Genomic DNA, 24643 nt, shown 5'->3' with positions numbered 1-24643 from the left:
CCTTGAAATGCACATATGTCTTTGTTCATGCCTTTTGTATGATCTTTTTATTATTTTATCATGGCATATATGGTTAGTTTCTTGTCTTCTCTCCTTGCTAAGTTGCTAGTTCTTTGAAGGCAGATCATAAATCATACTCATTTATATGCTCATTTAATATATGTAACATTTAATTGAAATGTATGAGATTTTCTACCCTGTAAAAATTAAATAACAGTACTGATATGTTTTTATAATTATTGGAAAGGTATAAGAAGACAATGAAAATTCAGTTTTGCCCATAGAAATTGTTTTTTTTTTGAGTTGGAATCTTGCTCTGTCGCCCAGGCTGGAGTGCAGTGGCGCGATCTCGGCTCACTGCAAGCTCTGCCTCCTGGGTTAATGCCATTCTCCTGCCTCAGCCTCCCGAGTAGCTGGGACAACAGGTGCTCGCCACCAGGCCCAGCTAATTTTTTGTATTTTTAGTGGAGACAGAGTTTCACCGTGTTAGCCAGGATGGTCTTGATCTCCTGACCTCGTGATCCGCCCGCCTTGGCCTCCCAGAGTGCTGGGATTACAGGTGTGAGCCACCGCACCCGGCCAGAAGTTGTTACTATAGGGCTGGGCATGGTGGCTTATGCCTGTAATCCCAGCACTGTGGGAGGCTGAGGCAGGCGGACCATGAGGTCAGGAGATTGAGATGATCCTGGCTAACACAAGTGAAACGCCATCTCTACTTAAAATACAAAAAAATTAGCCAGGCATAGTGGCAGGCACCTGTAGTCCCAGCTACTTGGGAGGCTGAGGCAGGAGAACGGCATGAACCCAGGATGCGGAGCTTGCAGTGAGCAGAGATCGTGCCACTGCACTCCAGCCTGGGCGACAGAGCGAGACTCCATCTCAAAAAAAACCCCAAAATTGTTGTTATAGTGGTTTCCTTGTTTTTTTTTTTTTTTTTTTGAGACAGTCTGGCTCTGTCGCCTAGGCTGGAGTGCAGTAGCACAATCTCAGCTCACAGCAGCCTCTGCCTCAGCCTCTTGAGTAGCTGGGACTTCAGGCGTGTGCCACCATGCCTGGCTAATTTTTTTTTTTTTTGTATTTTTAGTAGAGACAGGGTTTCACCATGTTGGCCAGGTTGGTCTCGAAGTCCTGACCTCAAGTGATCCACCCGCTTCAGCCTCCTAGAGTGCTGGGATTATAGGCATGAGCCACTGCACCTGGCCATAATAGTGGTTTCTGATCAAAGATTTGATGCCCAGCTTTTCATAGAGAACATCACAAAATTCCAGCTCCAACTAATTTTGGGTTAGAGGCATAATTTCCCACAACAAACATGGGAAACCTACTTTCATATGTGAGTGACTAGGCTAAAGCAAAACTAAACTGGTAAAATGTATAGGAAAGGTAGAGCTATTTGCCAGGCTAGTTTCTAGCCTCTTATATATCTGTTACTTCTTGAGACCAAATCTAGCTCTCCATTCTTAATCTCTCCCAGATGAAATCTTCAGAGACTTTCAGAAAGTGTGCAAATATGCATCCTGCTCATTTTTGTAAGTAAAGCATAATGGCTACATGGATTTACAGTTTTCTTCTGTCATTCTAATTAGATCTGAGATGGTCATGATAGGATAATTCTGGAGAAAATACAGTTAAAAAGCTGGGTATATTTTTAAAATCTATAGGCTAATGAAAGCCTTATAAATAATAGCACATGGTCTTAACTTTACTTCATTTGCACCATACTTGTTGCATACCTGGCCGTTTGTTCATGCCAAGCCTAATAATGACTGGGACATACCATGGTATACAGTCAGACCTGGGTTCCAGCTTGGCGAATAATTTGCCATGTAGCAATATATTAAGGAAGTTATTTATCCCTTTTGGGCCTCAGTTTCCTTATGTGTAAAATTCTAGAACAGAAATGTTCCTTTAACCTTATGATTTGTTGCAGCAAGTGTAAGGGATTGCAAAAAAGATTTTGATTCATTCATCAATGAGAGTGTGAAGTGATGATAGAGGCAGATGAAATAGCTGATCAATAAAGAGTGTGGATTAGAAGAGCAAGGGTCAAAGGGAAAAAACAGGTGAACTTTGTATTTTTAGTTTTTTTTAAATGTAGTCAAACCATATTATAACACTGGAACCAGAAGAAAAAACTAATGTTCTAATCCTAGGAAAGCATTAGCTATCTGGGGTTTTATTGAGAAAGTTTTAGCAGGATCAGTCAATGCACATTTATTGAGTGCTCAATATGCTTGTAGTATGTTGTTATATACTATGGAGAAACTGAAAAAGATAAGATATAGTCAATACTCACAACTAATTACACTTATAGAATCTAATTACAGCCATAATTACCTTATTGGCAATCTAAAATTCATTAATTCATTCAGAAGTCTCTAGTTTCAGGGAGCTCACAGTCTACTGGAAAAACAGACAAAGTAACCATGTAGTGTGAGACATGATATGATAGGGTAAGTACGAGGGCACTAGGAAGTACACCTGTGTCGTATGTGGTAGAGAGCTGTCAGGAAAGCTGTGCAGGAGAGATAGCATTAAAGTGGAATGTTGAAGGGGATGAGTGAGAGTCATCAGGCAGAGAGACAGGCAAAAGCTGCAGTGCATGTGGAGGCTCAAACAAGGAAGGAATGCTTCAGGTGGATGACGGTGGCACCGAGTGAGTGTGTGGGGAGTGTGGGGGTGGTGGGTGGTGAAACAGGCTGGGGAGCAGACAAGAGCTGGGTCAGGAAGGGCCTTGTACTAACATTATGGTGAGGATTTTTAATTTTTTTTGAAAAAAGTAGAAAGTTGTGGAAGAGTTTTAAGCAGGGGAACATCATAAGTATATTTGCATTTTTGAAAGATGGTTCCTGGCTGGGAGCTGTGGCTCACACCTGTAATCCTGATGTTTTGGGAGGCCGAGGTGGGTGGATCACCTGAGGTCGGGAATTTGAAACCAGACTGGCTAACATGGTGAAACCCCATCTTTACTAAAAATACAAAAATTAGGCGGGTATGGTGACACATGCCTGTAATCCCAGCTACTTGAGAGGCCGAGGCAGGAGAATTGCTTGAACCTGGGAGGTGGATGTTGCAGTGAGCAGAGATTGTGCCACTGTACTCCAACCTGGGCAACAGAGTGAGACTCCATCTTAAAAAAAAAAAAAAAGAAAGATAATTCCTGAGACCAGACAAGTTAGTGTTTGAACTAATTGAAGGAAGTCAGAACTCAGACCATTTAGGAGGCTATAGAGTTCATATGGGAAAGGAAGAGGGTGAGGATTAAACTGTTTTTTTTTTTTTTTCCTAATTATCAGCAGGGAAAAATGGAGGGAAATCAAGCAAAGGGAGATGAAGGAGGAAGAATTGACAGGACTTTACCAGTTACTGATGGAGAGGTTAAGGGAGAAACTACATAAAAGTTCCCTGGTTTTGAGCTTGAGAATCAGAAAGAAAGTGGTTCATTGACCAATGGAGGAAAGGGAAGAGTAGAAGAGATTTACTAGGGAAGGTAGGTTCCATTCAGTGTTTGTTAATGTGACATGCCGGTGAACATCCAGATAGAGTTGTCCCTTAGCCTTTAAATGATCAAGTCTGAGATAGGGATAGAAGTCTTGGTTGCAAATTGATTTGAGTCATTACAGTGTGAGTGGGAGCTGGCTACAGATGAAGCAGGGTAAGTGTAGGAGTGTGAGTGAGGGAATGCAGTGCTATAAATTAATCTTTGGTCACCGCTTTGTGATGTTGCTTTTGAAACATAAGTTTGAATCCAGAGTAGACTTTTTAAAATCTGGGCTTTTCTATTTTGTGTCATTGATTACTGTTAGTATTCTAACAGTTAATATCTGTAGGACTCTTTCTTTTCAAAGACTTGGAAAAACTGTTTTTCCTCTCTGCTATGAATTTTGTAATCATTTTGTTGATTGCAGAATATCTTGTTGAGGCAGTGATTGAAATTGCAAAGTTTTTTTCTTCGCTCCCAGATTACTTTCTTTCTGTTTATTCATAGTTCCTTGTTTCATTTTTGATGTTTATTTGTTGACTGTTTGCTTTATTTCAGATGACTTTGTAGGTATTTTAAGGAGATTTAAGAAAGGTTTCACTAGTTGCCTGTTCGTCTATAAATTCCTTGCTTAGGCCGGGTGTGGTGGCTCATGCCTGTAAGTCCGGCACTTTAGGAGGCTGAGGCGGGCTGATCACGAGGTCAGGAGATCGAGATCATCCTGGCTAACATGGTGACACCCTGTCTGTACTAAAAATACAAAAAATTAGCCGGGTGTGGTGGTGGGCGCCTATAGTCCCAGCTACTTGGGAGGCTGAGGCAGGAGAATGGCATGAAACCAGGAGGCGGAACTTGCAGTGAGCTGAGATCCTGCCACTGCACTCCAGCCTAGGTGACAGAGCAAGACTTTGTCTCAAAAAAAAAAAAAAAAAAAATTCCTTGCTTTGTATTTTATCTGTTCATGTACCTGCTGCATATTAAATGATGAATAGGTTTTAATTTTTGCTTTAAAGGAACTTAAATAGTCTGGTGAGGTAAACTAACCACACAATACAGTGGTATGTGTGCAAACTGATGTGTTTTTAACCAAGCACTTTGAGGTTACAAAAGAGGGAACAATTGATTTTTGTGTGGAAAAGATGGAAAAGGCAGTCAGGGACAGGTTGACTGAGGAGATATGTGTAAAAGAGAGAAAGTGGCATGGTCCTGGAGGTGGCACCATGAGCAGAGGCTGGGTGTGGAGGGGCCTGATGTCAATGGGGAATGGTTCTCAGGGGGTCAGGCTGCATGGGAGGAGTGCTGGAAGGTGAAGGTGAGGGTGGAGGATGAACAGGAGACAGTGAAGGAAGGGTGTCCTGGGCCCCTGTTCTTTAAAACCCCCTTCACATGTTTCCACGTGATTGCCCCAGCAGCACTGTGAGAGAGAACTTGCAGGTGTCCATTTTTCTTTTGCATTTTGTCCCCAGTCTGTCTTCTTCCTTTCGTAATTCCTGCTCTAATTACTTGTGAAGAAGGGTTTATTATCATTATCTCTATTTTATGGATGAGAGAACTGATGCTCAGTGATTTATCTAGTGCCATGTGACTCAGAAAAAACTGATTCCAGACTAGAGCCCAGTTCTTCTGACTCTAATACACCAGGCTTCTTTTACATTAATTCAGTGCCATCTTCTCTTCTACTTTTTCTATTCAGTTACTTTTCATTCTAAAGGTTATGAGGGGCTGGGTGTGGTGGTTCATGTTTATAATTCCAGCACTTTGGGAGGCTGATTTAGGAGGCTCACTTGAGGCCAGAGGTTCGAGACCAGCCTGGGCATCATAAGGAGGCCCTGTCTCTACAAAAAAGAAAGAAACAAACAAACAAAAAATTAGCCAGGCATGGTTGCATGCCCCTGTAGTCCCAGCTACTTAGGAGGCTGAAATGGGAGGATCACTTGAGCCCAGGAGTTGGAGGCTGCAGTGAGCTATGTGCCATTGCACTCTAGCCTGGGTGACAGAGTGAGACCCTGTCTCAAAAAAAAAAAAAAAAAAAAAAGGTTACAAGGTTGGTAGAAAAATGGCATAAACTTGAGTTACCAAATAAGAGTATATAATTTGAACAAATTTGCTTTCTTTGTTCCTCATAGTGGGTGCTCTAAACGGATTATAAACATGAGCTTGACGAACCTAGAAGAGAAATAGTTTAGCCAACAATGACTTTCTGATTTATAGGTCTGAGAAGTTTGGAACTTGGTAACTTAAATTTTTTATTTTGTTTTGTTTCATTTTAACTCTTTATTATGAAAAATTTCAAACATATCCAAAATAGAGACAGCTATATGAGCCCTCAAGTACCCATCACCCAACTTCAACAATGAGCTCATAGCAGTCTAATTTCATATATACCCTCCACAATCGAGACATCATTTCATTTAACTTGAACCTTCACAGATATTATACTTTAGTTTAATCTGTGCTCCTGTCTCCATTTGTGTTCTAGACATTAGGTCCAGTTCTTGGTATGGTTTTTTTGAAGTTTACTGCTCCTTTAAGAAGTGAGTGTCAGCTGACTTTCAAAGATTGTCAGCTATGTATACCACGTTCTCCTTGCCATTTGCTACTCGTTAGTGGGTCTAGTGCCAGCCCCTAACGTGCAGCTAGGAAAAGGTGTTCCCATGTTGGTGCTCTGACCGTGAGCTGACATAAGAATGGATCTTGCAACAATGGTTTCATTTAGGTCAGATTTGAAGTTTCTACTGCATGGCAAAGCTGTCATTCAAAATCTGTCTCTGTGCATTTATTCATTGGCAAGTTCAAGCATGTGATAAAATTATTTTTCCTCTTGCTAACAGGCTAGAAGTAAATGGAGAAACCAGATACAGACTGGACTTTAGTCAGCAGGCACAGTGGTATTGGCTGTTGCTGTTTGCCACGTTGGTTGGCATCATGAATGGGCATGAGAGGCAAGGAACTAGTGATTAACAAAGGAAAGACAGTTTTTAGGGGTGTTGTTACATTCCTGTAATTTATCTTTTGCTAGACTATGTTCCCAGCGTCTCTTTGGACCTAGAATATGGCCATGTTCCTGATTATAACAGCAGGGAGTGGTGAATGTGTTCTTGAGTGTGTGTACCTGGGCCTATGTGTGTGCACTGGGTGTTGGGCATGGCCTTGCTGGCTACTGACCTCTGTATCTCTCCTTTTGTTGACTGATCCTGTTTTTGGTTAGCAATCTTACTTTATAAAATTTGCAAATATGTAAGTATAGAAATGTAATGTCAGCACTCTCTTCTCTAAGGCATTATTTCTGGGAGTCTATTTCATTTGGCCTGCTGGGAAAGAGCAGTTCTATTAATAGTGATTCCTCAGATACGTATATAGCAGTGTTTCAGTGCTTTCTCTTTCCCCTGGCGATAAAACTGAGCCTGAACATTCTGGTATTCTTTTTTTTTTTTGAGATGGAGTTTCACTCTTGTTGCCCAGGCTGGGGTGCAGTGGTGCGATCTTGGCTCACCACAGCCTCCACCTCCTGGGTTCAAGCAATTCTCAAGCCTCAGCTTCCTGAGCAGCTGGGATTACAGGCATGTGCTCCCACTCCTGGCTAATTTTGTATTTTTAGTAGAGACGGGGTTTCACCATGTTGGCCAGGCTGATCTCGAACTCCTGACCTCAGGTGATCTGTCCCCACCTCAGCCTCCCAAAGTGCTGGGATTACAGGCGTGAGCCACTGCACCTGGCCCATTCTGGTATTCTTTTTAGATCAGCCTTAGCTCTGTAAATGTCCTAGTTGAGAAAATGTTGATCTGCTTGTCTGAAAATACAGCAAAGTGGAGTTTAAAAGTAAGGAAAATACAGCAAAGTGGAGTTTAAAAGTAAGTGAGCCACTGTGCCCGGCCCAAAATAAGACTTTAAGTGACCATTTGGAAAACAAATATCAGGCTTTGAGCAGAGGAATGGAACAATCTTTTTAATTAATTAATTAATTAATTAATTAAGTTAGTTTTTAGAGCTGGGGTTTGGCTCTATTGCTCAGACTGGAGGACAGTAGTGCGATCATGGCTCACTGCGGTGTCAACCTCCTGGATATCAGCAATCTTCCCACCTCAGCTTCCCCAGTTCTTTTGTTTTATTAAAAAAAGAACCCCTCTGGCTGCTGAGTTGAGAATAGACTCTAGTGGGCAGCAGTAGAAGTAAGGATACCTGTCAGTAATCTTGGCACAAGATGCTGGTAGTGGTAGTGGATGTGTTGAGAAGTAGTCTGATTCTTGAAAGTAGAGCCAACAGAATTTTTTTTTTTTTTGGTCAGATTTGTATGTTGGGTATGAGAAAGAGATGAATCAAATGTTTATTAAATCCTTTATAATCAAGCATACTTCACCCTCCTTTACCTAACAATTCCTCCTCTAAAATTTAGTTTAAGAAAACAATCATGTGTGTAAAGATGTTTGTAAATACAAGAATAGTTATCATAGTAATATATCACAGTAATGAAAATTTTAAAACATGCAAATAATAATAGAGAATCAGCCAAATAAATGTAGGTAAATCCTTTCAGTAGAGTATTATGCAGTCATTAAAATGATCTACAAGTATGTTTTTGGACAAGGAAATGCATTACAAGTATATTTCCAGGTTTAGTTTTTGTATGTATTTTGCTGGGAATTTCAGGTTTCTTTTTTTGTTTTTCAAAATTAGTTTTCAATACTGGGGGTATTTTAATGGGAAGTCGTTAGAGGGTATCAGAAACTATTGGTTGCTGCTTTAGTAATGTAGAAGCCTTTCATGTTAACTTTTGATTGGTGAATATTTTGTATCTCTACTTTCAAAAGTAATTATCTTGTTTTCCTACAATTGAAAACAAATTGTTGCTAAGGAAATTTTATTTTCTTGCACTCTTTCAGCGAATCAACTAAGGCAATATTTGAAAGAAGTTGAATCATTTATTACCTATTGCATTCTGACATGTACCAGAAATTGGCAAATTAAGTGTAATTTAAAATAGTACAAAATATTTATTTTTCCTCATGTATCATATATGTAACTCCCTAAATAAATGGAGTATACTAGAAGAATCATTCCTGTATAACTGTTGGTATAAATGGTTGAAATAAAATCAACCATATTGGATTCATAAGCTTATTGGATTCATAAGCTTATTGGATCCATAAGAACACTTCTCTTTCATTCACTGAATGAGTTTGGTTTCCTTTGTTCAGATTTTAAATGAATTTTTATTTAAGTGTTCATAAGATGGAAAATACAAGACCAAAATGTCCATGAACTGATACATGGATAAACAAAATGTGTTATATCCACAAAATACAGTATTACTCAGCCACAAAAAAGAACAAATACATGCTACAACATGGATAAACCTTGCATCCACTTCTATCACTTAAAGATGTTAAGTGAGGGCCAGGCGCGGCGGCTCACATCTGTAATTCCAGCACTTTGGGAGGCCGAGATGGGTAGATCACTGTTAAAAAAAGATAACATTTTTAAATTGTTATCTTTTTATTGTTGAATTGTAATAGTTCTTTATGTGTTCCGGACACAAATCCCTTATCAGGCATATAATTGGCAGATATTTTCTCCCATTTTTTGGTTTGTCTTTCACTTTCTTGCTGGTGTCCTTTGAAGCACAAAATTTTTTAATTTTGATGGAGTCCAGCTTGTCCATTTTTGGTGGTGGTGTTTGTACTTTTGGTGTTCTTAAAAATCAATTCAAAATGAATCCGACCTAAATGTATGAGCTAAAACTATAAAACTCTTAGAACAAAACAAAAGTGTAAATCTTCATGGCCTTGGGTTAAGTAGTGGTTTCCTAGACACAACTTGCTCACTGCAAGTTCCGCCCCCCGGGTTCACGCCATTCTCCTGCCTCAGCCTCCCGAGTAGCTGGGACTACAAGCGCCTGCCACCACACCCGGCTAATTTTTTGTACTTTTAGTAGAGACGGAGTTTCACCGTAGCCAGGATAGTCTCGATCTCCTGACCTCATGATTTGCCCGCCTCAGCCTCCCAAAGTGCTGGGACAGGTGTGAGCCTCCACGCCCAGCTGGAAGTTTTCTTTTTTTGAATCTGCAATATGGTTTTACTTTCTTTAACCAAAATGTTATTGTATAATAGGATGACTCTTCTCTGTTTTCTACATTATTCCCTTTTCTTGCCGTTGTTTCCTTTTCTTTCTACCTGGCTCCTTTTAAATTGAATATTAGGATAACATCTTAAGTGTATCTTCTATTATAACGGATACAATGTTGTGCATAGACATTTTAATACTATATTGCCACCAATTGTCTTAATACTTTTTTCTTTGCAGTTTTTTAAGCTGATATTTTAATCTCAACCTAGTCTTTGTGATTCTTTGTTGAAGCTTTATATAGTGCCTGGCGCAAAACTATATGCTCAAACATATATTGAATGAATGATTAAATCATACACATGAATAAACAAGAACCAGTTCTTAGTTGTTGTATTCTACTGAGACTGTGGAAGTATTTCTCTAGTAATGAATTCCTTTTTTTAAAAAAAGCTGTGTTGAAGTGTAATTTATATATATATATATATATTGTGAACCTTCAAAATCTGAGACAGGTATCAGTTAATTTAGAAAGTTTATTTTGCCAAGGTTGGGGAACACGGCTGTGACACAGCCTCAGGAAGTCCTGACGACATGTGCCCAAGGTGGTTGAGATACAGCTTGGTTTTATACATTTTAGGGAGACATGAGACATCAATCAATATATGTAAGAAGTACATTCGTTCCGTTTGGAAAGGTGGGACAGCTGGAAGCAAAGGCAGGAAGACTTGAAGTGGGGAAGGGGCTTCCAGGTCACTGTTAGGTGAGAGATGCACAGTTGCATTTTTTTAAGTTTCTAATTAGTCTTTCCAAAGGAGGCAATCAGATATGCATCTGTCTCAGTGAGCAGAGGGATGACTTTGAATAGAATGGGAGGCAGATTTGCCATAAGCAGTTCCCAGCTTGACTTTTCCCTTTAGCTTAGTGATTTGGGGGCCCCAAGATTTATTTTCCTTTCACAAGTATGAGGGTGTAATTCAATAATTTTTTAGTAGATTTTATAGGGTTGTACAACTATGACAACAGTTCAGTTTTAGAACAGTTCAGTCACTGCAAAAAGTTCCTTCATGTAAGCTTGCACTTAAATCCCTGCTTTTTCACTCTGCTGTCTCTGTAAATTTGCCTTGTCATTTAAATGTATGCTGATGTTGTTCTCATATATATATGTATATGTATATACACACACACTTTAGGATTGTTTATATAAAGTATATATAGTATAAAGTGTATGTACTTTATTTAAGTATATATACTTAAAGTGTGCACACACTTTATAATTGTTTTCATTTTTAAGCATGGCTTTCTAGGAGTTGCCTTCCTGTCTGCATAGCTTAGTGATCAGTGGTCACCCAATGCTTGGATAGTGGTTGCCTCAGACATCTTGAGCTAGTAAGGTGTTCGTCCTCTGCCAGTAGACCTCTGTGGATAGGGAGCACATACAAAGTTTAGGCTGTTTTCGGATCTGCCCTGTCTTTTACTTTCCACCCAGTCCTTTCATGTCTCCTCTGTGCCTGCATGCCACTTCAGGGTTGGCCAACAAATGTGCCCCACCCGGACTGCAACCTTCGCCTTCTAGAGCTGTTCACCCTCTCACTCACCTCCCACCTGCTCCATCTCTTACTCACAGTGCAGGTGGGCATGTGTGTTCTTACCCACTCCAAACCGAGCAAACTCCCTTCCACCCCAGCAGCAAAACTGTCAGTCCTAATGTTTTGCCTTGCCCTGCTCTGCCTTGCAGAACCTCTGTACCTACTGAATGGGTAGATGAGGTGGGAGTAACCTTACACAGACTCTCATTGTTCTTACCTACCTTTTAGCAGTTTTTCAAGCATAAATGCTTCTCAGGTTGTTGTATTCTTCTGGTGGATTTCCAGAGCACTGAAAGGGTTGTTTTGCCCATTTCACCCAGCTTTATCATTGGTTTTTGGGGAGAGGAATTAACTACCTTCTCACTAGGCTGTACCTGGAAGTCTTCCCTCTCAGAATGTATTTTTTAGTGTAGTTAGTCATTTCCCCAAGTATATTTAGGGTTCTCCAGAAAAACAAAACCGAACCCCTGTGTTAGGGTTTTACAGAAAAACAACCAGTAGTCAGGGCAAGGCAAACCATTAGCACTGGCTGCTTTGCTAGTGGGTTGGAAGGGATGTCACTGAATTTAGAGTGGTAGATAACACGCATGCCTACTGTGTATATGGGGAGGGGTCGGGGGTAGAGAGAGAAGGAGACTGATCTTAAGGAATTCATTTATGTGATTGTGGGACTTTCAAGTCTGAAATTCATAGGGCAGTTGGGCAGAGATGAGTTGATGTTGCAGTCTTGTTCCCAGAGCAAACTGAGGGTTGGGCTGCTATTTCTTGTGACCCGATAACAAGATGCAGATGAACTGGGGAGAAAGAGAGTTTTTATTTCTGTAACCGGTTACAGGGAGGCCTGGAAATTATCACCAGACCAACTTAAAATTACGAAGTTTTTCTGAGCTTATGTACCTTCTAACCTATGTGTCTGCATGTAAGTGTGCATTCATCTAAAGATGTAAGTGATTAACTTATTTTAATCTGTAACTAAAGTCGGAGTCCTGAAGCGCATTTTCTGGAGCCTCGGTAAGTTTACTTAATCTAAATGGGTCTAGGTGCTGGGGTGATTACCCTTATCTTGTCTCCTGCTAAATCACGGAGATTTGGGGAGTTCCTTCAGACCTCCAATAAACTTGTTTGTGGAGGCCTGGGAAGTTTCTTCAGACCCCCAATAAAACTTGTTTAATCCTAAATGGGTCCTGTTAAGAATTCCTTCGTTATTTTGTCATGCTTTAAGGCCCAGGAAAGGCCTAGGCAAAACTCTTGGTGGGCTTTTGTTACATTCCAGCGGTTGTATAATGGCACTGGCTTCTTTTTTTTTTTTTTTTTAAAGCTTTTAATATTGAACTGAACCACTCAGTCAGTACTGAAACAGTTGTTATGGAGGCCTGCATTAGTGACCTGGCCTGCCACAGTCTTGACTCCAGATTCTGCTGGGTAGCAGGCTGGAAACACAGGCAGGGTTTCCATGTTGTAGTTCTTTTCCAGGAAACCTCAGTCTTTGCTCTTAAAACCTTTACCTGTTAGACGAGGCCTTCCTGTGTTATGGAGGGTAATCCACTTTACTAGAAATCTGTTTATTTAAATGTTAATCACATCTAAAATATACCTTCACAGCCATATCTAGACTGGTGTTTGACCAAACAACTGGGCACCAAAGCCTAGCCAAGTTGACACGTAAAAATAACTGCCACACTTGCCTTCTGAGGATTCAGGGTAAATTATTTTGGTGTAGATGTAGTCTAGTTGCTGTCTGTTTCCCACTGTATACCCTTGTTCTAGCTAAACTAGCAGCTCCAGCTGTTTCATATACATGCTTCTGCTTTTGCACATCCATGCCTTTGGTCGTAGTGTACCTGCAGGTTAGAGTGCTTCCTGTGTCCAGATCTTACCTGTCCTTCTGAGGATTAGATCACAGATATTTATACATACGATTTTCTTTGCAACCTATACACCAGCTCTCCTAAACTTCTTCCTGTCACCTAATTATGCTATGTTCTTTCTTGCCATTGTGCTTTTGCACACAAGTTCCTTTGGTTTAGAATATCCCTCCCTTCTCTTCTCTTTTCTTTTTTAAAGAGACGAGGTCTCACTATGTTGCCTGGGCTGGTCGAACTCTTGAGCTCAGATGATCCTCCCATCTCGGTCTCCCAAAGAGCTGTGATTACAGGTGTAAGCTGCTGCACCTGGTCCTTCCCTCTTACTTTCTGTAAAACTTTTACAGCTTCCGCAGGTCAGTTACATGCTCCTTTTCATTATGCTCCCATTGTCCCTTTGCATATTTCCACTGAGGCACTCATCACATTTTATTGTTATTGTTTACATATCTGTCTGTCAAAAGACTTTGTTTTCCAAGAGCAGAGGTTACTCTACTATTTTCCTTTTCAAAGTTGGTCCTCAGTCAAGCCTGAGTATCTGGTCTGTAGTACCTAAATAAATTGTGGGATAATAAACTGAATCTCTGTTAAAGATTTGGAAGTTGTTTCATGTTTCTTCTATAATTTCTCATTATTAGAATGTGGAGCTAATAACTGCTTGGAGATGAGGCAAGTCTGAATAGCAGAGATCAGCCTTGAGTTGGACTCCAGACATTCTTGGGCTTATTAAATATTTGGTTGACTCACTGATAGAAATAGTTTTATTTATTTTCCATTCTTTACCAGGTACATAGCTTCAGAATTACTGCATTAACAAAAGCTGTTTCCAATTATAGACATTGATTTATTTTTACTCAAATTTGTATACACTGTATATACTGAGTAAAACAAATTTTGCTCAAATTTGTTTTAAGAATATCAGAGAATCGGAGGCTGGGCACGGTGGCTCAAGCCTGTTATCCCAGCACTATGGGAGGCCGAGACGGGTGGATCACGAGGTCAGGAGATCGAGACCATCCTGGTCTACACGGTGAAACCCCGTTTCTACTAAAAATACAAAAAACTAGGGGCGAGATGGCGGGCGCCTGTAGTCCCAGCTACTCGGGAGGCTGAGGCAGGAGAATGGCGTAAACCCGGGAGGCGGAGCTTGCAGTGAGCTGAGATCGCGCCACTGTACTCCAGCCTGGGCGACAGAGCGAGACTCCATCTCAAAAAAAAAAAAAAGAAAAAGAAAAAAAAAAGAATATCAGAGAATCCTTTGGGAGGCCGAGGTAGGTGGATCATGAGGTCAGGAGATCGAGACCATCCTGGCTAACACAGTGAAACCCCGTCTCTACTAAAAATACAAAACATTAGCTGGGCATGGTGGCGGGCGCCTGTAGTCCCAGCTATTCGGGAGGCTGAAGCAGGAGAATGGCGTGAGCCCAGGAGGTGGAGCTTGCAGTGAGCCCAGACCGCGCCACTGCACTCCAGCCTGGGCGACTGAGCGAGACTGCGTCTCAAAAAAAAAAAAAAAAAAAAAAAGAATATCAGAGAATCCAAGACTGTTTCAGCTTTTTTTCTACCTAAAATGCAGTGGTGATAACTGGTGACTGATTTGTAAGCAATCTCAATGTAATGATAAAATAACATTTTCCTTTCTCTACTAGATGTTGGTTATCTTTCTGAAGTAGACTCTCCATGGCCTGAACATTTTCCGAAAATCATTTTGAGCAAAATATCTGTTTAATAACAAGATAACCACATCAAGATGGTTGGAAAGCTGAAGCAGAACTTACTATTGGCATGTCTGGTGATTAGTTCTGTGACTGTGTTTTACTTGGGCCAGCATGCCATGGAATGCCATCACCGGATAGAGGAACGTAGCCAGCCAGTCAAATTGGAGAGTACAAGGACCACTGTGAGAACTGGTCTGGACCTCAAAGCCAACAAAACCTTTGCCTATCACAAAGATATGCCTTTAATATTTATTGGAGGTGTGCCTCGGAGTGGAACCACACTCATGAGGGCCATGCTGGACGCACATCCTGACATTCGCTGTGGAGAGGAAACCAGGGTCATTCCCCGAATCCTGGCCCTGAAGCAGATGTGGTCACGGTCAAGTAAAGAGAAGATCCGCCTGGATGAGGCTGGTGTTACTGATGAAGTGCTGGATTCTGCCATGCAAGCCTTCTTACTAGAAATAATTGTTAAGCATGGGGAGCCAGCCCCTTATTTATGTAATAAAGATCCTTTTGCCCTGAAATCTTTAACTTACCTTGCTAGGTTATTCCCCAATGCCAAATTTCTCCTGATGGTCCGAGATGGCCGGGCATCAGTACATTCGATGATTTCTCGAAAAGTTACTATAGCTGGATTTGACCTGAACAGCTATAGGGACTGTTTGACCAAGTGGAATCGTGCTATAGAGACCATGTATAACCAGTGTATGGAGGTTGGTTATAAAAAGTGCATGTTGGTTCACTATGAACAACTTGTCTTACATCCTGAACGATGGATGAGAACACTCTTAAAGTTCCTCCAGATTCCATGGAACCATTCGGTATTGCACCATGAAGAGATGATTGGGAAAGCTGGGGGAGTGTCTCTGTCAAAGTGAGTAGAAGACACGTTTTTTTTTATTTTGACTCTATATTTAGCTAATAATCTATACATATGTATGTATGTGTTTTATGTATATATGTGTGTATGTACCTGTGTGTGTATATATAGAAACTGAAGACCTTTTCTGGAACAGATACAGATTCACTGATGAGGTTTCTTTTTTTATTAATTCTCTGCTAGTTTATTATGGATTTTCACTTATTTATACTTCATTTTTTCATTTATATATCGTGGCCGTCTTATTTGTTTGATGGATACAAACCCAACTTACAGGCGGTGAAAAGCCTTCTTCAAGGCCTCAGACCTTAATGTTCGTCATTCAGTTTTAGTGGCTTCTGATTTCTAATTTCTAGATATTGTTGTTAATGAGGATAGTCGGCTTTTTTGTGGATAAAGGTTAAAATCGGGAAGTGCGTATATCATGTTAATGAGCACATAGTGAATTATAAGCATTTTGAAATTTTTAGTGGTAGAGAAAAATAAAAGCATCATCTAACCTAATCTCTTCATTTTATGGACAAGTAGACTGAGTCACAGTAAGATTAAAACAATTTGTTCAGATTTAGATGGCAAGACCAGAATTCGAATATGTGTGCCCTGGTCTCCATGAGGTCGTGCTTTTCTCCATGGCATTTTACTACGTGTTGTGCTTCCTTTGTCATCTGAAGGATATAACCTCTCTTATTTTTTACAAAAGGCTAGAGAATCTCCAAAATTTGGAAGCCTAATCCATACAAGAAGTTCCTTGGATTCAAAACTTCTCAAATGATGATTTTTAGCATTTTGCTGCTTTTCTTATGAAGTGACAACTAGTATACCCTCCCACCTGTCTTGATGACTTATATACCTGGAATGAGGATATAAAAATGGAAACTACTATTAAATTCAGGTAGCATCTCTTCATGAAGAAAAGTTGGCTGTAGCTATATGTTTGTTTTTTTTTCATTTATCAAAGTAATATATAACCCCTGTAAAAAAGAAAAAGCAGTATACTTTCCTTGTGTGCCCTTCTTACTTTCACCAAGGAATATTTCCTTAATTTTTTTTTTTTTTTTTTGCTGTATAGAACTTGTATAGTAAGTAGATTTCTTATGTAGATAATCTCAAAGAAACAGCTGCCTGCCTATACCGAGCTTTCAGTTATTGATTATAAGTTATGACATACCATCACTGTAGTGGCTCTAGGTTGTTTTTATTGATTCAAAGAAAATTTCAACTCTGGCTACTCTGATTGCAGTTTATTATTATTTCCAGATAATAGACTATAATTGATTTTTAATCACCTGCATTAGGATTTCAGTCTTTGTGCTTGTATGTTGGCCCGGCACGGATGCCACCTACATTTGCTAATATAAAAGGAGCTGTTAGACCACCAGCCTCTTTAGTAGGGATTAAAGAGATATGCTTAGGTTAAATTTTGGTGCCAATCAGGAAGAGAACATCTTGTGTATATACTTGCTATATTTAAGGTAAGCATAAAGGCCAAGAAAATTCATAGAAATTATATTATGAATTAATGAATTTTAGAAAGCAAAGAGACCTTACTTAGCATTTCAGTATGTGGAATGGAGGCCCTCTAAGGCTCTATGTTTTGTCAAAAATTAACGTGTCACAATCATGAGTAGAAGCTACTAATGCTTATTCCAAGATTTTTGCATTTGGAGTCTTTCTAGTTTGGGGCTATTACGGATAAAAGTTGCTGAGAACATTCTTGTACATTACTTTTGGTGGATATAGCATTCACTTCTTTTAGGTATATACCAATGAATAGAATTGCTGGATGACAAGGGGTGTGTGTGTGTGTGTGTGTGTTTGATACTAAGAGTTTTCCAAAGTGTCTCTATCATTCATGTATGGCTGTACTGTAGATGAACATGTTCTAGTTGCCTCACATCTTTACCAACACTTGGTATTTTAGTATTTTCTGGTAGGCTACAATTGTTTTTTAAGACTTAAAAGCAAAATAATATTTGAACCCATTTTTGAAAGAAAATCTTACCCAGAATTCCAATATAAAACAAGAACTGCTTTGGTTGAGGTGAGTCTAAACTAGACCATATTTCCTTCTTTTTTTTTTTTCTGAGACGGAGTTTCGCTGTGTCATCCAGGCTGGAGTGCAGTGGCACTATCTCTGCTCACTGCAACCTCCATCTCCCAGGCTCAAATGATCCTTCTATCTCAGCCTCCTGAGTAACTGGGATTACAGGCGCGCGCCACCGTGCCCAGCTTTTTTTTTTTTTTTTTTTTTTTTGTAGTTTTGGTAGAGTCCCATGCTGGCCACACTGGTCTCAAACCCCTGAGTTCAGGCAATCCATGTACCTCAGCCTCCCAGAGTACTGGGGTTACAGGCGTGAGCCACTATACCTAACCAGCCATACTTCTTTTTTTAAGATTGAATCCCTACTTTCAAAAACTGCTTATTGGGGAATAAGGCAGAAACATACAAAATTATTATATAGTACCAAGTTGTAAATATCCCATGTTCATTATAATGAAGAATTTATCACCCAGAGTCAGTCATCCTGTGTGCTTTTCTTTTTATTTAAACATTTTTATTCTGGGAAAATTGTTTAAAATAAATATTTTAATACTTAGTATTATGTAGTATTATAATACTTAAATATTTAGGTAGCCTTCAGGGTTTGAAGATGTCACCAGATGGCCTAGGGACACTTACAGAAGTTGTCGAAAATAGAGATATCAGCAGGCTTTCACAGTTCTGCCTCTTATGTTGTTAACTATGAAAGTTAACCTTTACTTTGCTTAGAAATTTCGAATTATTTACCGTCAGGGTGGCATCTCTTGCTTCTCTGGGCAGTTCCAGTTACAGAAAAGTCAGAGGCTCCTGCTCAAGTATCTTGAAAAGAAAGTAGAAGTAAAGTTGAGGCTATTTAACGTTGCCCTTTTCTCATGGTTTGTGGATTTTTTTTGTGGAATTTTAGTTGTCTCCATCAGGGAATTTTTGGGAAGTTACAAGAGTGTACAGTGACTTCTGTTATTAAACTCATTATGATACCGTGAAATTACCTGGAACAAATAAAAATCAAGTTTGCTAGGTCAAAAGAGCAAAACCAGAAAAGCAGATTAATGTAACAGTGATGCTTAGACAACAAGTACAGGAATCACAACTACAATTCAGAGACGAGTTCTTATCTACACTTAGAGCAGAAAGAGAATGTAGCAACTATTAAACACAAATAAATTAGAATGAAAAAGATAATAGTAGTGATAAGTACAAGAGAACAAATAAGAATATTAAAACTGACACCCTACAGCTTCTAATAAGTAAAGCAGACAAAAAAAAAAAACCTCTAAATCAGATCAAAAGCAAAGAAAGACTAAATAAATGAGTGAAAATAATGCAAAAAAGGTTTTTGGAAATGGAGATAATTTGAGGAAGTAGGAAGAATAATTAGTAATTTATTAAATTTATAACACAGTTTCTTTTTACTATCCAAAGTGAAATTTAGTTTTGTTAAAGAAAAAATTATTCAGTGATACTTGCTAAGGCATGAGGCAGTGTTTATTTAGCACCATTGCAGGAGATACAGGGACCACTGCAATCGGGTCTTGCAGTGGGGGATAGAGATTGGATTTAACTCTGAATACAGCATGGGCAAGTGGGAATTTACAGCCAGGGAGCAAGGTGAGGGTCAGTGGATGGAAAATTACTAGGAGGAAACATCAGGGGTCAGGGGCATTCTGGCTAAATTTACCTGATAGGATTCTCACTGAAGACAGGCCAGGGTAATCAGACATCACCTGGGGAAGGGTGGAGGATGAGAAACCTGAGAGTGGTTAGTTATCAAGGGTAGGAGGTTCTTGCTAAACTGCCTTAGCAGGGTTCTTTGCTAAAACTGGAATTTTTTTTTTCTTGTTTTGAGACGGAGTCTTTCTCTGTCTCCCAGGCTGGAGTACAGTGGCGAGATTTCGGCTCACTGCAAGCTCCACCCTCCCGGTTCACACCATTCTCCTACCTCAGCCTCCTGGGTAGCTGGGACTATAGGCGCCCACCACCATGCCCAGCTAATTTTTTGTATTTTTAGTAGAGATGGGGTTTCACTGTGTTAGCCAGGATGGTCTCAATCTCTTGACCTCGTGATCCCCCTGACTCGGCCTCCCAAAGTGCTGGGATTACAGGCATGAGCCACCGCACCCAGCCTAAAACTGGATTTTATAAAGAAGTGCACTGATGGTCCTAGGAGAAGATTCAGGAGCCTGATTGAAGTTTGGTCACACAAAGAATCTTTGTCAGTTTGGAAACTTAAAATTCTTACATCTTATGGGATTAACAGAAAACTCTGTAGCCACTTGAAATTCTTCTGAAATTTAAGGATAACAAGAATATTTTGAGCAAGTGAAGAGAATGATGGACAATATTCACAAAAATTATGAGCATTAATAGCATGGAAAATTAATAGCAGACAAATTAGGATCATCTGAGCTCTACTAGCTCAGTCTGAAATATCCCAGAAGAATTTTATAAATATTACATGTAGTGTTTTTTTTTTCTTTCATGAAACTATCAGAGAACAAGTCTGTTTATTTGTGAAAACTTCTCCTTTGTGAAGGCACTGCCTAAGGATGCTATTGGGGTTGTGTCTTTTTTTTTTTTTCTTTGGAGACAGGGTCTTGCTCTGTCACCCAGGCTGGAGTACAGTGGCAAGATATGGCTCACTGCAGCCTTGAACTTCTGGGCTCAAACGATCTTCCCACCTTAGCTTCCTGTTAGTAGCTGGGACTACAGGTGCATGCCATCATGCCTGGCTAAGTTTTTTTTTTTTTGGTAGAGACAAGGTCTCACTTTGTTACCCAGGCTGGACTCGAACTCCTGGCCTCAAGCAGTCTTCCTGCTTTGGCCTCCCAAAGTGCTGGGATTACCGCTGTGAGCTGCCATGCCCAGCCTCCTTTTACAAGTTATATTGAAGACAGAAGTGACTGAGACATCTTAGCTAGACAGGAGGAATTGAATAAACAAGGGATACACGTGACAGTAAAGTGGGCTGTGAAAGGAAATCAGAGAGCTGATGAAACACTGCATTTCAAAGTGTGTCAGTGAAAGATTGAGAAGAAGCAGAACCAGAACATGAATTAATAAGGCAACATTTGTACTTTTCTTGGAGAATATAGCAATTGGTAGCAAAAATTAAAAGTTGGATATCAGATCATTTATTAGTTTGATTAGATTTCTCTACAAATAATGGAGATCCAAAATAACAAAGATTTCCAAATAATGGCTGTTATGTAGAAGAAGGCAGACCAGGGCTGCTTTGTCAGCTCTGCAGTCATCTGGCATCTAGGCTGCTTCCAGCTTTTGTCTCCATCATTCCTAGGATCCAAGGTGGAGCGCCAGTCATTTCATCTACATTCTAAGCAGCACAGCAGGGATGGATGTTTGTGAAACAAATGGCGTTTAGTATTTTTTGAGGATATTTCTTAGAAGCTTCCAGCTAGTACTTCTTGCTTTTCACTGGCCACCACACCCAGCTAATTTTGTGTGTGTGTGTGTGTTTTTAGTAGAGATGGGGTTTCACCATGTTAGCCAGGATGGCCTTGATCTCCTGACCTCATGATCTGCCCGCCTCGGCCTCCCAAAGTGCTGGGATTACAGGCGTGAGCCACCGTGCCTGGCCAATATGTGTATTGTTTTTAAATGTTCTTTAAATGTTCCGTTAGTTGCTGGTGTATACAATTGTAAATGACTTGTATATCTATATCCTGCAGCTTTCCTAATGTTTTGTGGTTTTGCCTAAGCTAGGACTTCTAATAGTAATAAGCAACCTTGGTTTAAAACAGTTGTTGTTGCTGGGTGCTCATGCCTGTAATCCAAGCACTTTTTGAGGCCGAGTTGGGCGGATCACGAAGTCAGGAGATCAAGACCATCCTGGCTGACACGGTGAAACTCCGTCTCTACTAAAAATACAAAAAATTATCTGGGCGTGGTGTTGGGCACCTGTAGTCCCAGCTACTTGGGAGACTGAGGCAGGAGAATGGTGTGAATCCGGGAGGCGGAATTTGCAGTGAGCGGAGATCACACCACTGCACTCCAGCCTGGGCGACAGAGCGAGACAACGTCCCAAAAAAAAAAAAAAAGTTCTTCTTAAGTGGGGGCAGTTTGTTCCCCAGGGGACATTTGGCAATGTCTGGAGACTTTTTGGTTGTCACATTTGGGGAAGTGGAGGTGATACTGCTGGCCTTAAATAGAAAGAGGCCAGGGTGTTGCTAAACATCCTGCAATTATAGGACAGCTACTGCAACAAAGTATTTATCCGGCCCCAAATGTCAGTTGTGCCAAGGTTGACAAATCATGTTTTAAAGGGAATGCCTTAAACAATATTTTATTATTGTGGAGAATTCCAAACACAAAAATAAATTGATAAGCAGAATTCCCAATACCAACAGTTAACCATTGTAGGCCAGTATTGTTAACTCCTTTCCTTCCCCCAACTTCTGCTGAATTATTATTTTATTTATTTATTTTTTTGAGACAGAGTCTCGCTCTGTCGCCCAGGCTGGAGTGCAGTGGCCGGATCTCAGCTCACTGCAAGCTCCGCCTCCCGGGTTTACGCCATTCTCCTGCCTCAGCCTCCCGAGTAGCTGGGACTGCAGGTGCCCGCCACCTCACCCGGCTAGGTTTTTGTATTTTTTAGTAGAGACGGGGTTTCACCGTGTTAGCCAGGATGGTCTCGATCTCCTGACCTTGTGATCCGCCCATCTCAGCCTCCCAAAGTGCTGGGATTACAGGCTTGAGCCACCGCGCCTGGCCTGAATTACTATTTTAAACAAATACAAGATATTACATCATTCCATCTATAAATACTTCTCTGTGTGTCACTAGAGGTTCCCAAATTATGGTTTCAGAATACCAAAAAAATCCTTCAGACCTTCCCAGGAGATCTGCAAGATTAAAACTATTTTCACAATAATACTAAGATGTTATTTGAATTTTCATTCTGTTGACATTTGTGCTGATAGTGCAAAAGAGCTGAAAACTCTGGATGCCTTAGCACAGATCAAGGCTGTGACACCAAACTGTACTTAGTGGTCATTGTACTTGTAGTACTGTCAAATTCTCTTCCGCTTAAAAAAAAACCAACTGGATTTAAGTAAGAATGTGATTCATGAAGCAGTACAATTTTTTTTAGTCTTCTGCCTAATGGTTTTAGTGATCATTGATGAATCATTGCCCAGGCCTACTATTTTATTAAGTCTGGCCAAATGGTAGTCTAATTTAAAATTTCCTTCTGTATTCATTAATGATGTTTTTCTATAAAGAAGACTGTGCTTATACCAACTGTTTAGTTACTCCTAAATATCCTGTGTATAGGAAATGAAGGAAAATGATTTATTTTTTTTCCCAGAACAGAGTTCACTCTAAAGGGAATATGTTTAATGAATTTTGTTGTATTTATTTTAATGTACATTATTGGTATATGCTGTTAGTTTTCTTTCTCTTTGTTGATACCTTTTATCAAGTTGAAGAATTTCTCTTCTATTTCTAGTTCACTAAGAGTTTTCAAAGTTAATGGATATTGTATTCGTTTTTTCTTGCTGTGTAGTAAGTTACCCCAGAATTTAGTGGCTGAAAACAACAAACATTATATAAAAGTTTCTGTGTGTCAGGAATATGGACACAGCATAGCTGGATCTTCTGCCTCAGAGTCCCTCACAAGACTGCATCAGGATTGGACTGGGGAAGGAATGATTTCCTAGTTCATGTGGTATTTGGCACGATTCAGTTCCTTATCTGTCATAGGTGGAGGGCCTTAGTTCCTTGCCGTGTATGTTTCTGTATAGGGCTACTTAACATGGCAGCTGGCAAGCAAGAAGAGCCAGAGAAGGTAAAGAAGATGGAAGTTACATCTTTTGCAACCTTATCTCAGAAGTGACATCCTATCACTTTTGCCATATTAATTAGAATCAAATTCCTAGGCCCAGCTAAAATCAAGTAGACGGGATTACACAAAGGTAGGAATATCAGGAGTTGGGAACCATCAGGTGCTGTTTTAGAAGCAGCCTTCCAGCCTGCCCTCTGGCCCCCATTGACTCATGTCTCTTGCATATGCCCTTCTTAATTTGCCCCTTTCTCCAGGTCTGCAAAAGTCTCATTCCGTTACAGCATCAGCTCACAGTCCAGAATCTTACCATCTAAATCAGGTCCAGTTGTGAATGAGGCTTATGGGTGAAGTTTCTTTCTTTTTTTTTTCTTGAGACAGCGTCTCACTCTGTTGCCTAGGCTGGAGTGCAGTGGTGCAATCATGGCTCACTGCAGCCTCAACCTCCTGGGTTCAAGTGATCCTCCTGCCTCAGCCTCCTGAGTAGCTAAGATTATGGTTGTGTGCCACCACACCTGGCTAATTTTTTTATTTTTAGTGGAGATAGGGTTTCGCTATGTTGCCCAGGCTGGTTTCAAACTGCTGGGCTCAGCCTCCCAAAGTGCTAGGATTACAGGTGTGAGCCACTGCACCTGGCCAAAGTTTTTAAAATATAGTTCCTTGTGTACAGTTCCACTCAATCTGTAGAAATGTAACATTAAAGGTACAAGTTATCCTCCTTTCCCTATAGCCAGTATACAAGGGTGGAACAGGCATGGGATAATAGACATTCCTGTTTAAAGGAGGGAAAATAGGAGGCACAGAAGTGTCACTGGTCCATATCAATTCTGAAATCCAGCCAGGATGTTAGAAGTTCCTTGATTGGTCTCACGGCCTAGGAATAATTCCTGCCCTCCTAACACTTGATTCCATCTCTTGAGTTATTCTTCCTTTTTCATGAAAGGTAGCAGGTAGCAGCTGTGTAGTTTTTTATCAGTTTGCTTCCTGCCAGTAGAATTTTGGGAGTCTAGTGGCCTCTTTTCATGTTGTACTATTTCTGGGTTTTTTTGGTCCAACCTGGCAGTGTTGCTGCTGATACAATTTTCTCAAAAACTTTGTAAGTCTTTTGTGAAACTCATTGGTGTTGATTCCATTGGGTAATAGTCACACCTACAAATCTAAGGTACACCCTTCTTTACTTTGTGATCTTTCTCAGATGGCTGAGGGACAAT

At 40.2% G+C, this 24643-nt stretch overlaps 1 protein-coding gene across 1 annotated transcript in view; it reads left to right on the top strand.

Moving 5' to 3' along the window:
- Window positions 1–24643, top strand: part of LOC111530459 (protein-tyrosine sulfotransferase 1) — a 131481-nt gene that overhangs the window by 10933 nt on the left and 95905 nt on the right. Inside the window, exon 2 of the mRNA XM_023197675.3 lies at window positions 14643–15588. Within this exon, the coding sequence (XP_023053443.1) occupies window positions 14744–15588 (845 nt within the window). The 5' untranslated portion in view covers window positions 14643–14743. The remainder of the gene's footprint in view (window positions 1–14642; window positions 15589–24643) is intronic.

This window comes from Piliocolobus tephrosceles, unplaced genomic scaffold, assembly GCF_002776525.5.
Source record: "Piliocolobus tephrosceles isolate RC106 unplaced genomic scaffold, ASM277652v3 unscaffolded_75, whole genome shotgun sequence".
NCBI lineage: Eukaryota > Metazoa > Chordata > Mammalia > Primates > Cercopithecidae > Piliocolobus > Piliocolobus tephrosceles.
The sequence above is the reverse complement of the archived record's forward strand: the minus strand, read 5'-3'. Positions and strand labels throughout refer to the sequence as shown.